General features: G+C 40.8%; 1 protein-coding gene across 12 annotated transcripts in view; it reads right to left on the bottom strand.

Annotated features, from left to right (window-relative positions):
* The window catches only part of SYNJ1 (synaptojanin 1), a 91,602-nt gene extending 79,773 nt beyond the window's left edge, over nucleotides 1–11,829 (bottom strand). For all 12 annotated transcript variants that reach the window (XM_041734976.1, XM_041734978.1, XM_041734980.1 and 9 more), the window contains exons 1-2: nucleotides 11,701–11,829; nucleotides 10,625–10,770 (exon numbers count right to left, since the gene is read on the bottom strand). In XM_041734976.1, coding sequence (XP_041590910.1) covers nucleotides 10,625–10,748 — 124 coding nt within the window. In that variant the 5' untranslated portion in view covers nucleotides 10,749–10,770; nucleotides 11,701–11,829. The remainder of the gene's footprint in view (nucleotides 1–10,624; nucleotides 10,771–11,700) is intronic.
* Between the last annotated feature and the right edge of the window lie 765 nt (nucleotides 11,830–12,594).

The following is a 12,594-nucleotide window of genomic DNA, read 5'->3' as shown; positions in this document are numbered from 1 at the left end:
GCATGAGTAAATGTATTTTTTAAAATAAATATTGAACAGAAGAAACAGCGTATGTGAAGGCTCTGAGATCAGAAATAATTTGGTGCATTCAGAACTAAAAGAAGGCCGAAGTGGCTGGGACACAAAAATCAAGAGGCAAAATAATCTAAGACTGAAGAGGGACGCAGGGACTCAATGATTTAATGCAGATCATTTTAAAGAGCTTGGATTTTAAGTCAGTGGTCAACCACAAAAAGGTTTTAATCAGGGAAATAATAATCATCTAAATTGTTTTTAAAGAGACTGGACAATGGGTAAGAGGAGTGGAAACAAGGAGATCAGTTAAGGAGGCTATAGTAATGGTCCATGAAAGGGACTATAGTGGCTTGACAGTGGTAGAACCAGCTAAAATGGTGAATCGCATGGATTCTCAGTGAAATTAGAAGGTTGAGTATACTGGACATGGTAGTAGATTGAACGTGTGAAGTTGGAGAGAAGGAAATGTAGAGAATGATTCTTCTGGTTTAAACAACAAGGCAGGATGGATTGCAATCCACTAAGATAAGGAAGAGCAGGTTTGAGGGAGTGCAGAGATCGATGTGACTATAAACCCAGTATCTATTCCAAACTTTCTGTACTGTGTAGCCACCATACAGGTTGGGGTATCATGGAAACCTAGACAATGATAGTATTTTCTACCTTATTTTGCTAATCAACAGCCCAATGCAAATTGCATATGAAACCCCTACAGCCACAGCATTTGAATCAGGAAAGGACGCAAAACTCAATTTGATCCAGCGCAACAGAAAGTTCATGTTCATTTTGTGTGTTCCAATCCATTCCCTTAATTTCAATTATGTCATCCAACATAAGTAATTATTCTACCCAGCTCTGTATCAGTCCCACACAGCTTTGCAACATCTACAAGTCTGGTAAACTATACTTTCCACCTATTCTCCAAGATAATGATGAACTCATCCAACAAAATAAGCCAAAGACTAGACCCAATGTGGACCAAGTACAGATCACTAATGAGCACTAATGTACAATTAGCTAGGAATTTACTTAATTATAAGATTCATTCTTCCTATACTTCACACAAAGTTCACAGGATTAAAAGACTTTGTGTATCTACATTTCAGTAAGGTACTCAAAAGACTACAGCATCCTATGGTCTACTAGTAAGCAGAAGGAAACAACTCATAATAAATATTTATTGGTAAGAGCTAGTTTAATAAGTAAACACACTTTATATATAATGTTATATAAAAACTATGATAAAATAGAAATGAAGATTTTAATAAATATAACATTCAATACATAGTAATATATGTTTAAGCCTACAATTTAACCCAAAGTATTTTTTTCCTTCCTTTTCTTTCCCTTCCTCCTTTTTTTTTATTTCAAAATCATCCAGAAATTTAAAGAGCATATCTTTCAACCTAAACTAAAAGAGTGATTAAAAAGTGCCCAACTGACCAACATGTTAATTCATCTCCCCAAATGCCACATTTACTCACAAGAATGTGACTAGTTCAGCGGCTGTGAAATGCACTCCAATGTGAGCACCTGCTTATATCATGTAATACAACAAGAGGAACAACGATGGCTTACCCTTGCAAACTCTATTTTAGTAGAAAAAAGATAAAAACACAAATTCTTATTTACAACCATTAAAAAAACTCAAGCAGATATAATCTGTCACCAATAAAAGTACAGTATTCAATTTTTAAGTTCTGTCTCCTTTTGGCACTCGAATTACAAGACTAACCCCAAATGCACTAGTCCACCCTCCTTATGTTTAACTAACTTCTTATGTTTAACTTTGTATGGTAACTAAGTGATAAAATTTCACTGAGTCAGACTTTATCACCATTGTTGAACATGTTGGTACTAGATGCAAAGAAAAGCTATACTATTTAAACTGCTACCCACATAATTGGCTCATATTTTTCAGCTTTGGGGTATCTGAAAAAGTCTTTACATCATCTTAATTGTGGTTGGGCACAGAAACCCAGGTGTACAGTTTTATTTTCTTATTCTTTCAGTACTTTCAAGATGTTGTTCCACATCCACTGGCTTGGATTGTTTCTGAAGAACAGTCTGTCATTATTCATCTCATGTCTTCTTTCTTCAGTAGGTTATGTCTTTTTTCTTGGCCTGTTTTTAAGATTTCTCTCCATTATCACTGGTTTTAAGCAATCTGATAAAGTATCTAGGTGTAGTTTGTGTCATGTTTCTTCTGCTTGGGGTTCACTTAGCTTCTTGGATCTATGGATTTATAGTTTTCACCAAATTTGGAAAATGTCAGCTGTTATTTCTTCAAAAATTTTTCTGCTTCAATCCCCTTCTTCTAGGATTCCAATTACACATATATAGGCCATATAAAGTTGTTGCCCACGCCATTGATGGCTCTGTTTATCAATTTTAGTCTTTTCTCTGTGTTTCATTTTGAATACTTTCTATTATTATGTCTTCAAATTCACAATCATTTATTTTGCAGTGTCTAATCTACTAATCCCTATCAGTGTATTTTTTTTCATTTCAGATAATTATTTTCATTTCTATTTGGTTTAGGTCTTCCACATTTTTGTCTTTTTAAGATTTATCTGAGAGTCAGAGAGAGAACAGAGGGAGAGTGAGAGGGAGAAGCAGACTCCCGCTGAGCAGAGTCTGACACAGGAATTGATCCCAGGACCCTGGGATCACCACTAGGCAGAAGGCAGACACCCAACTGACAGTGTCACCCAGGTACCCCTCATGTCTCTCTTTAACATGTTTATTCTCTCCTCTACTTCTTAGAAATATGAAGTATATTTTCAATAGCTGTTATTGATTTTTTTTTAAAAGAGAGAGCATGTGTGGGAGGGGCAGAGGAAAGGGGGAGAGAATCTAACTCCATGTTCACGGCAGAGCCGAAATCATGACCTGAGCCGAAATCAAGAGTCAGATACTTAACGCACTGAGCCACCCAGGTGCCCCTCCTTGTTTATTAATTTTAACATCTGTGTCTACAGATTGACTTTTCTCCTCATTATGGGGTGTGTTTTCTTGTTTCTTTCCATGTATGGCAATTTTGAATTGAATGCCAGACATTGTGAATTTTACAGAGTTGAATGCTGGATATATGGATATCTATTTTGTATTCCTATATTCTTAAACTTTGTTCTAGGGTACAGTGAAGATTTTTAGAAATTAGGTTATTTGGAAACAGCCTGATCCCTTTAGGTCTTGCTTTTAAGCTTTGTCAGATAGGACCACAGAAACCTCTAGTCTAGAGCTACTCTGCCCCACTACTGAAGCAATATACCCTTCTGAATATTCAACCGAGTTCCCAGAGTACTATAATATTTTTTCATTCTGGAAGCTGTTAACAGCTTAACTATTTCCAGCCCTGGGTGAGGTCCAGGAATTTTTCTTACTGCTCCTTTTTCCTGGTTCTTTCCCTGCCTTGGACATTTTCAGTGCTCAGCTGAAATCTCAAGTGGAACCCTCAGCACACCTTTAAAACTGTGCAGCTACCTCCTCTTTGGTACTAGCCCTGAGAATTCTCATTGACTCGGCTTCCACAAATTCCTTACTCTGTCTCCTCAACTCAGGAGACTGCCAGGCTTTCTTTGGGTGCATCTCACTGCTACTGCAGCCTGGAAGTACTCAAGGTAGTAAGCAGAGTGATCCGCTAGAGCAATCATAAGGCTCACTTCTTTGTTTCCCCTCCCTCAAGGATCAGTGTCTCATGCCACCTGCTTGTTGTTCATGTCTGAAAACTGCTTCACTCTATTTGTTTTGTTGTTATGTAAAGTAAAAGGGTAAACCCAGTTCCTATTATAACATCATGATCAGAAGAAAAACTCTATTATGGATTTGTACTAGTTGTAAGACAAGTTAGAACATCTGGTAAACCTGAAGTTACATAATAAAAGTCAATAATGGGGGTTCACTGTTCAATAAGAGACACACTGTGCTTCACCTTTTATTTTCTCATAGCAAAGTTAAGTGGTAGAGAAAGGAAATCACTCAGGAACTACTACTTTGGCCCTATATTAACAAGCTAATCCTGCTCTCTGGCCCAGGAATAAAAGGTTAGGTTAATTTTTTTTTTTTTTTAAGCATAGATATTTAAGTTGCTGTTTACTTTTTCTATCAAATAGAATATTCCAAAAATTACTTACAAAATGAAAATGCATTTTTGCAACCCTAACACAAAGTGATATATAACAAGTCTAAATTTCATCATTCTGTGCAGAAAAGGTCAACTATAAAAAGTCACTTCTTCCCTCAACTTGAAATTTTTCTTAAAAAGAGATAGGATACTGCAACTTATCTAAAGGGTAAGCATGCTGACTGCCAGCATTTGGCAATTAAGGAAAAAAAAAAAACTATGCACAGTGCTTGTCATCACCACCTACTATACTTGTTATCCAAAATTTCAGAACCTGACATTTAACTTGGCTCAGCACAGCAACTTTGTTTTAATGACCTAACTCTAAATCAAATCATGTTCCCTAATACATTAATAGTTTGTAGGCAAAAACACAGCAAGTTTAACACTTCCCTCATTAGAAAATGCTACCAATTTCACTCTTAACTTTAAAGTCTTCTACTTGCATTCCCTTATTTTTGCTCTTCATTCCCTAACTCCCAAAATAATCACCACCACTCTCACAGCAAAATAATAATCATTAAAGTGAAAAAAATAAAATGGTTAGATTACATCATTAGACCAGTTATTTTGTCTCTCTAAGCCTCAGTTTGCACATCTGTGAAATGGAGATGAAAGCATAATCCATAGAATTAAATGAAACAAAGGATGTCTATGACCACATCTCCTCAACTGTAGGCTGAAGTGCTCCAGGACATGTCAACAAACTCCCATAAGAGCTGCAGGAGATTTTAAATCGAAAGAAACACAGAGATACTCAACAGATGCTGCCTTGCTCAAACTATTAGCTTGAGGTAGTTCAGAGTTTTCACATTAGACCGTAGTACATTCTTTTAATGATACCGTATCTTTGTAAAGCTGTGTTTTCAGTACTTGCTGTGACAAAAAGCAAGTACCACTCTAAAATCAAAGTAGAACAGGAAATGAGGGTGGAGCTGTCCAGTCTGATTCTAAGGTTTGAAAAGCTGCTCAATGCTCAACATGTACATTAATATCACATTAGTAAGTAACTGGTTATTTATGAAGGAAATAGATTATGTTCCATTTACCTGCATTTTTTCAAATAGCCACTGGGGTTGTTACGACAGACATATTTAACATTTGGACCTAATTATTTAAGAAACAGAACTGTGGCCTGGGGGTACTGTGAAAAACTTAATGAGACACATAAAAAATAAGGTTTTGGAACTTCTGGCTTCATGTCGTGACTGGCAGAGGGAGATTCCAGGAAATGGCAACTATTATTTCTATTATTACTCCTTTATGGTCTGCAGTTTCATAGAAAAGGCAGTGTAATTCACATTCTGTGACAAAGATCACCAGAATGTTGTCCTATAGTTTTATGGCTCATATTTCCATAAAGAAAAAATTAGATATATGAAGAAATTCAGATGGACAACCTGGAGTAAAACTAGGTCCAGAATACAGTGATATGGCCTTGCTGTCTAGTAAGTACATGATTTGAGTCCTGAGTTGGAAAACCTGAAAATAATCTTACCACTAGACAGAAGCAATTAATCCTTACTTCCATACTAGCATATACTGAAAAGAGCAAAAGCTCTAATAGTAAAAGTAAGGAATTTATATTACCACTTTCTATCTCATCTGTTTTGTGTTTTGTTTTTTTAAGATTTTATTTATTTATTCATGAGACACAGAGAGAGAGAGAGAGGCAGAGACACAGGCAGAGGGAGAAGTAGGCTCCCTGCAGGGAGCCCAACGCGGGACTTGATCCCAGGTCTCCAGGATCAGGCCCTGAGCCGAAGGTGGTGTTAAACCACTGAGCCACCTGGGCTGCCCTCCATCTCATCTTTTAAACAGATATTCATAATTTGTTTTTAGAATCATCCTTCATTTCCCATCAGTTGACCTTCCCTTCCCTTTCTTTTCTATTTAGGATACAATTATGAAGTAAATTATTTACCTCTCCTGAAGCAGGAGATGGGATGAAAAATAATGGGACAGCTTGTGAATTTCATGCATGCATTGGTCAGACTGGCTACTTGTTCTTCTCCTGTTGCAGTCTTTCTGTGCGAATAACTTTAGAAAGATGAGGAAAACTGAACCTGACTCAAAACTAGTAGATGTGGGGATCCCTAGGTGGCTAAGTGGTTTGGCACCTGCCTTCGGCCCAGGGCATGATCCTAGAGTCCTGGGATTGAGTCCCACATCAGGGTCCCTGCATGGAGCCTGTTCCTCCTCTGCCTGTGTCTCTGCCTCTCTCTCTCTTTCTCTCTCTGTGACTCTCATGAATAAATAAATAAATTTTAAAAATCTTAAAAACTAGTAGTTGTTTTCTTTAATCTATTAGTTTCCAAGAAAAAATAGTGTTACAACTTGCCCATCACACTTGCTCCTTATTATACTGGTCCAGACATAGTATACTGGTCACAGAGAATCCACTTGCTACACTGAACCACTGGCTCCACGGACATCGAATTTCAGTTTAATTAGTTTTCTGGACTGATAATTTTTATGTCTTTTATATCAGCAGTTCTGTCAAATAGCATTCTTTAAAAGATTTTTAAAATTTTTTAGAGAAAAAGGTACCGTACTTTCAAACACAGAATACTGTATTTTTGTCAACTTTGTAAGCTAGTTTAGGTTAATCTCCACTCCCCCTCAAGGCACTAATTTAGCTATTTATTCTGTAAGCGTGAGTAAAACATTGTACTAAGCAGTAGAGATGTAAAGATTACTAAGATATGGATCTTTTTCTCAAGGAGTACAGTGCCCAGGCACAGAAGTTCCACTGAAAGCACTGTATCAAAAGTATTTATGGGATCATTAGCACTTGGTTCAGGCTGAAGGTTTCAAGAAAACTAGCTACTGGCCCATAATAGTCAATAATAGCATTAAAATTTTGGAAATGTGGCTACTTTGGATAAAATTTGCAAGCTAAAAAGTTGTCTCATAATCTATCCTAAAAAGGCCTATATATATATTATGCTCAGAATGATCATCACAACCTAATTACAACAGAATCTCTAGGGAGCTGGAGCCCAGGCAGCAGTATTTGTAAACCCCCACCGGTAATTACAATGTGCCTCCAAGGCTGAAAACCACTGGCTCACTAATTGATTAAGTCATAGTATCATGGCTGATTTAAGTTTAGGAGCTTAGCAACATAAAGACAGAGTCCTGATGCTAGATTAGTAGACACTCAGGATCTACAAAGATCCATGACCTGAAATTGTTTTTTACTGTGTTTTCACTTGCACCTCATTTTTTGATATGTGCTAATAATACACAATTATATTGTGTATAAGGTTTCCTGTTGGGTATCTCATGGCACTTTTGGCATAAGCCAAAAAAATTAAGTGATTGTCAATCCAATATGTACTGCCTAAGATGTCTGAGTTTTTAAACTTTAAAGCCAGGACAACTGAGGCCTGTAGAAACCATCAGCTTATGGGGCACGACTACTTCCTGCAAGGGTCACTTTTACCATCTACTTTCAAAAAGATCACCTGCACATAAGAATCACAAACCCGCACATAAAAAAAAAGGTTTATCCTGCAAAACAGACTGGGTTCTAGCAAAGCGAAGAAAAGAAAGAGACAAGAGATGGATTGGGCGGGTGGGCAGATTCTCAGGAAGGAAGAAGGCTTGAGTGAGAATGAAAGAGCTTGAATTAGAAAGAGGAGATCCCTGGGTGGCTCAGCAGTTCGGTGCCTATCATCCCCCAGGGCGTGATCCTGGAGTCCTGGCCTATCATCCCCCAGGGCGTGATCCTGGAGTCCTGGCTGAGTCAGGCTCCCGACTCCCAGCATGGAGCCTGCTTCTCCCTCTGTCTGTGTTTCTGCCTCTCTCTCTCTGTCTATCACGAATAAATAAATAAAATCTTAAAAAAAAAAAAAAAAGATAGAGAAGAGCATTCTAGCAGCCATGAAGGAAGAAGGTGCAATAGGAACAGCACGATGAAGGGGGGAAAAAAGCATGGTAACTTGGGAAAGCACTGAGAAAAAAAGTAAGTCTCCTTGAAGGAGACCAATATTGACACTGGACACACAGGGTGGGGCCGAGTTATGGAAGGCCTTGATGGACAAGTTGAAGACTTTAAACTTAATCTTACTGAAAAACTGGTTTAATGTCCAACATGTTTTGAAAAGATTCTTCTTACATATTAATAAGCAGAATGTCTTGAGATTCAAGGGGCTGGGAGTGTTAAAGAGAAAAAGAACATCTCAGTATCTTCCAAGCACAGTTCCCTGAATATAACAGGCCTTTAAGAAATGTGACGTTTTAAAAATGAATACTCTACAGCACAATATACACCTTGGTATTGCTCCCAAATGAATGTCAAATTAATTTTATAAGTAAAGGATTTATAAATAGGTCTGTTAGCTCTTCATAGTAATATTTTAAGTTATTACAATAGAGTTTATTTTAGGAAAGCTAATAACATCCAAAAAATTATACATCCATTTATGCTACTTTTACTGAGAAAGGCATTACTGAACTTTTTTCTCCTGAAAGAATTGCTTATATAGTCTAAATCTAATGAAAATAAATACACTCAATAATGTTAAGACAGTATTTTTAATATTTTCTTCCTTAAAGTAAATGTTAATGCCAAAATGGATCATTTAGGTCGTTTGCTTTTTTAACCATTATTTGATATAAAAGAGAGCCATTAGAGGCTTAGAAATATGATTATTCTCAGGTTTCCTACCTAAGAGTAAAATATAGCAATAATTCTAATAACTATGGCTTATATATACTGGATAACTGAGAATTTGACTCCCTATTATTACCAGTAATCACAACTGAAGAAACATTTAAAATTTAGACAAATTAGAAAATCAGGTAACATCACAAAAAAAAAAAAAAAAACCCACAAGCAGCTAAAAAGTATTTCACAACTAAACCACACCATTCCCCCCAGATATTAAGAATTCATAAGAACTATGTTTGTACTATGAAAAAAAACTGCAAATTAATATAGCAAGATATATTTCAGTTTATTTAAATATAAAAAGCTTTGAATTAAGTCCATACCAAGTATAACTCATTAATACTTGTTTCTTAGAACCCAAATAGCTCTTCTTGCTCACTCAAACCATGTTACTGTATGTACCAAAAATATATACATTTCTTATACATTACACTTTGCTTAAGCCTTTTCATTATGTCACCACTCTCTTTTCCCCAATCAGGATAAAATTTTACTATTTTAGAATATTAAGATCAGGTTAACATTTTATCAGATTAATGTTCTATATGCAAAAGTTAGGACCTTATGTATGCTCTTCACTTACTGAATCTGAACATACTTTAACAATTTAAAATATCTAGGGGCTTATATTTGTAAGTATGACTTTTTTGTTTTTAAAGGTTTATTTAGTTATTTGAGGGAGAGGAGTGAGAAAGGATGCCTGCATGGGAGAGGAGTGAGAGAGAAAGGATGCCTGCATGGGAGCAGGAGGTGCAGAGGGAGAGAGAGAATCTCAAGCAGACTCTGCAATGAGTGCAGAGTCCAACACAGAGCTGGATCTCACAACCCTGAGACGATGACCTAGGCCAATATCAAGAGCTGAATGCTTAACCAACAGCGCCACCCAGGCACCCTGTAAGTATGACCTTCAAACACTATTTTTAATTCATAAAATATGACCAGTAGCTAAACTGATGCTAACAAAGCAAAAACATGACAAAAAAACCCAAGTAGTTATCACTAATAAAAGCCTTTAGAAACACAATCGCATTTCAAATAACTCCAAGCTGGAGTTATCTGCCAAAATCTTAGATTAAGAAAGAAAATTAATATTCAAATTAGTATTTTTATTTTTAACTTCATCCATCTGCCCAAAAATAACCTACACCATACCAATCTGCTATTTTCCTTGTGGTACAGTAGTCCTTTTCTTTAGACTTATCAAGATAATTTTTTTTTAAATAATATGAACCCAATCACATATCCCACATAAGCCTTTAGAAGTTTACATACAGTTTTCTTAATAAAAAATGTAAGGGCCTCACCATAAGATATTCCGAAAAGATCAGACAAATAAGCACCCTGGTAGTTCATTAGGATAACTGATATATAAGAAATCCCATTCATTACAGTAAAGATGTCAAGCAAGCCTTTATGGGTTTATGTGATGTGATATAAACTGTAACTATATATATGTGTGTGTGTGTATAATGTATATATATGGTTTTGTTTTGTTTTTGGAAAGAAAGATTTACTGTTTCGAGTAGCCAAAGAACCCAAGAAAGCAAAAACCTGTAACCAAACTTGCATTCTTCCCCCCCCTCCCCCGCCCCCAAACCTCCTAAAGAAACCTGTAGCAGGGGGCAGAAAAGAAAATCAAAGTTTAAAATAAGGTCTGATGAAAGGAAAATTAGAGCATAATCTGCTTAGCAAAATACAGTGAAGGAAAGGGGGTGCCAGGGTTGTCCTCCAAAGAACCGGCTGCATCGGAATGGTTTCAAATAAAAACAGAGACACGATCAGCTGGGCCATGACAGATGACTTACAAAGCACAGCTACAGCCCCAGACTCGAACATGAGACATTCCTCCTTATGCCTAGTTTCCACTATGAGACTGAAAGGTGGGGGGTCCAGTTTGTGATAGATCCGAAATCCTTTGCTGAACGCCATTCTCCTCTCTTCAGAGGCAGCCCTGCAAAAAAAAAAACAAGCAAAAAACGAATAAATGAAGCTAACGTTTCCTTCTGCAGCAAGGACTGCAAGGCGTCCAGAAGTCCTCCCTGCCAGGTTTTGATGGGGGGGGGGGGGGTTGGGGGGGGATGGAAAGAAAAGAAAAAAAAAAGAAAAAAAAAGGGGGGGTAGAGAATGGTTTATTCCAAAAAAAAAAAAAAAAGATAAGCCGTCACTTAATTTCATCAAAAAAAAAAAAAAAAAAAAAAAGCCGGAGGAAAGAAGAGCTAACCGATTCTCCCTGCAAACGCAACGTAAGGTTGAATTAACTCTAAGTCCACGAGCGGTTTTTGGTTCGGAGGAGTTACTCGTTTACTTTATGTTTGCAAAAAAAAAAAAAAGAAAGAAAGAAAGAAAAGGAAAAAAAAAAATAAGATTTTTGAGCGTATTTCGTCCGGAGTTGTTTATCAGCTTCCTGCTTCGGGGTTTGTCGCTAACGTTGAAAGGGAACCGATTCGGAAACTTCAAGCCGTTCCGCGGCCCGGGTGGGGGGGTGGGGAGGCGAGCGAGGCTGCTCCAAAGCTCCTTAGGGGGCAGGAGGAGGGAAGAGGATTAATCCGACGCCAATGGCTCGCCCGGGGGCGGCAGAGAAGGGCAGGCGGGGAGCGGCGCGGGTGCCGCCCGCAGGCCCCCGGGAAGGGCAGGGCTGAGCCCCCGGACCCGACCGCGGCTCCTCGGGGGGTCCCGGGGAAGCCGCTCCCTCCGCGGCGGACGAGGCCGCCCGGCCGCCGGCTCCCTCCACGACGCGCCAGAGGCGACGACCCCGCGCCCCGACGCGCTCTGCTCCGCCGCCGCCGCCGGGCTGACAGCGCTGTCACCGCAGCCCCCCGCCCCACGCGCGCCCTCGGGCTCCCCGCTCCCGCGCCCCGCGCTGCCCGCGGTCGCCCCTCACCGTTCCCGCCCGCGCTGCGGCGGCGGAGGCTCCCCGGGAGGCGTCCGCCCGCGCGCCCGGCTGCCGGTGGGTCTGGCCGCGGCCGCTCCCGCCGCCCGCCCCCCCGCCGCCGGCTCGCTCACCTCTCCCTCCGGCTCCTCCTCCTCCTTCACCCGCAGCCGCCGCCGCCACAGCCGCCGCAGGCGTCACTTCCGCTCCGGCGGGCCCATCTCTTCCGCATTGCGCCGCGGCCGGGGGCGGAAGGCCCGCCCCCTCGGGGGATGGGGCGGGGCGGCAGGCGGCAGGCCACGCCCACCCGGAGCCCTACCGCGGGTCTCTACCTTCTCCTTCTCCGCCCGCGCGCGGCCGCCCTCCGCGAGAGCCGCCCTGGGGTCCCGGCGGGTCGCGCCGCTGGGGAGGCTCGGCCTCCGCTGGCCGCTCGCGTGGGCATTTTCAGAGCTTACCAACCGTCCCCGCGGGCGCCAGGGGAAAGCTTCGGGGCGCGGGGACTGGTGCGTGCGCCGGCCGGTGTCCTGCGGGGCGGGCGGAGGCTCGGGGCGGCGCCCGGAGAGCTGTCCATGGTGTCTCCCGCCGACGGCGCCCGGTTGCTGCTCCGGGAGTGTGGGTAGGCAGCAGAAGCGGAACGCAGGCCTGCTCTGGAGCACCTCCGCGGGCGCCCTGGGAGACATGGGTCAGCCATGGACTTTATTTATTTATTTATTTTTTATTTATTTATTTATGATAGTCACACAGAGAGAGAGAGGCAGAGACACAGGCAGAGGGAGAAGCAGGCTCCATGCACCGGGATCCCGACGTGGGATTCGATCCCGGATCTCCAGGATCGGGCCCTGGGCCAAAGGCAGGCGCCAAACCGCTGCGCCACCCGGGGATCCCAGCCACGGGCTTTAATAGCCA

The sequence above is a fragment of the Vulpes lagopus genome, chromosome 20, assembly GCF_018345385.1.
Source record: "Vulpes lagopus strain Blue_001 chromosome 20, ASM1834538v1, whole genome shotgun sequence".
Taxonomy (NCBI): domain Eukaryota; kingdom Metazoa; phylum Chordata; class Mammalia; order Carnivora; family Canidae; genus Vulpes; species Vulpes lagopus.
The sequence above is the reverse complement of the archived record's forward strand: the minus strand, read 5'-3'. Positions and strand labels throughout refer to the sequence as shown.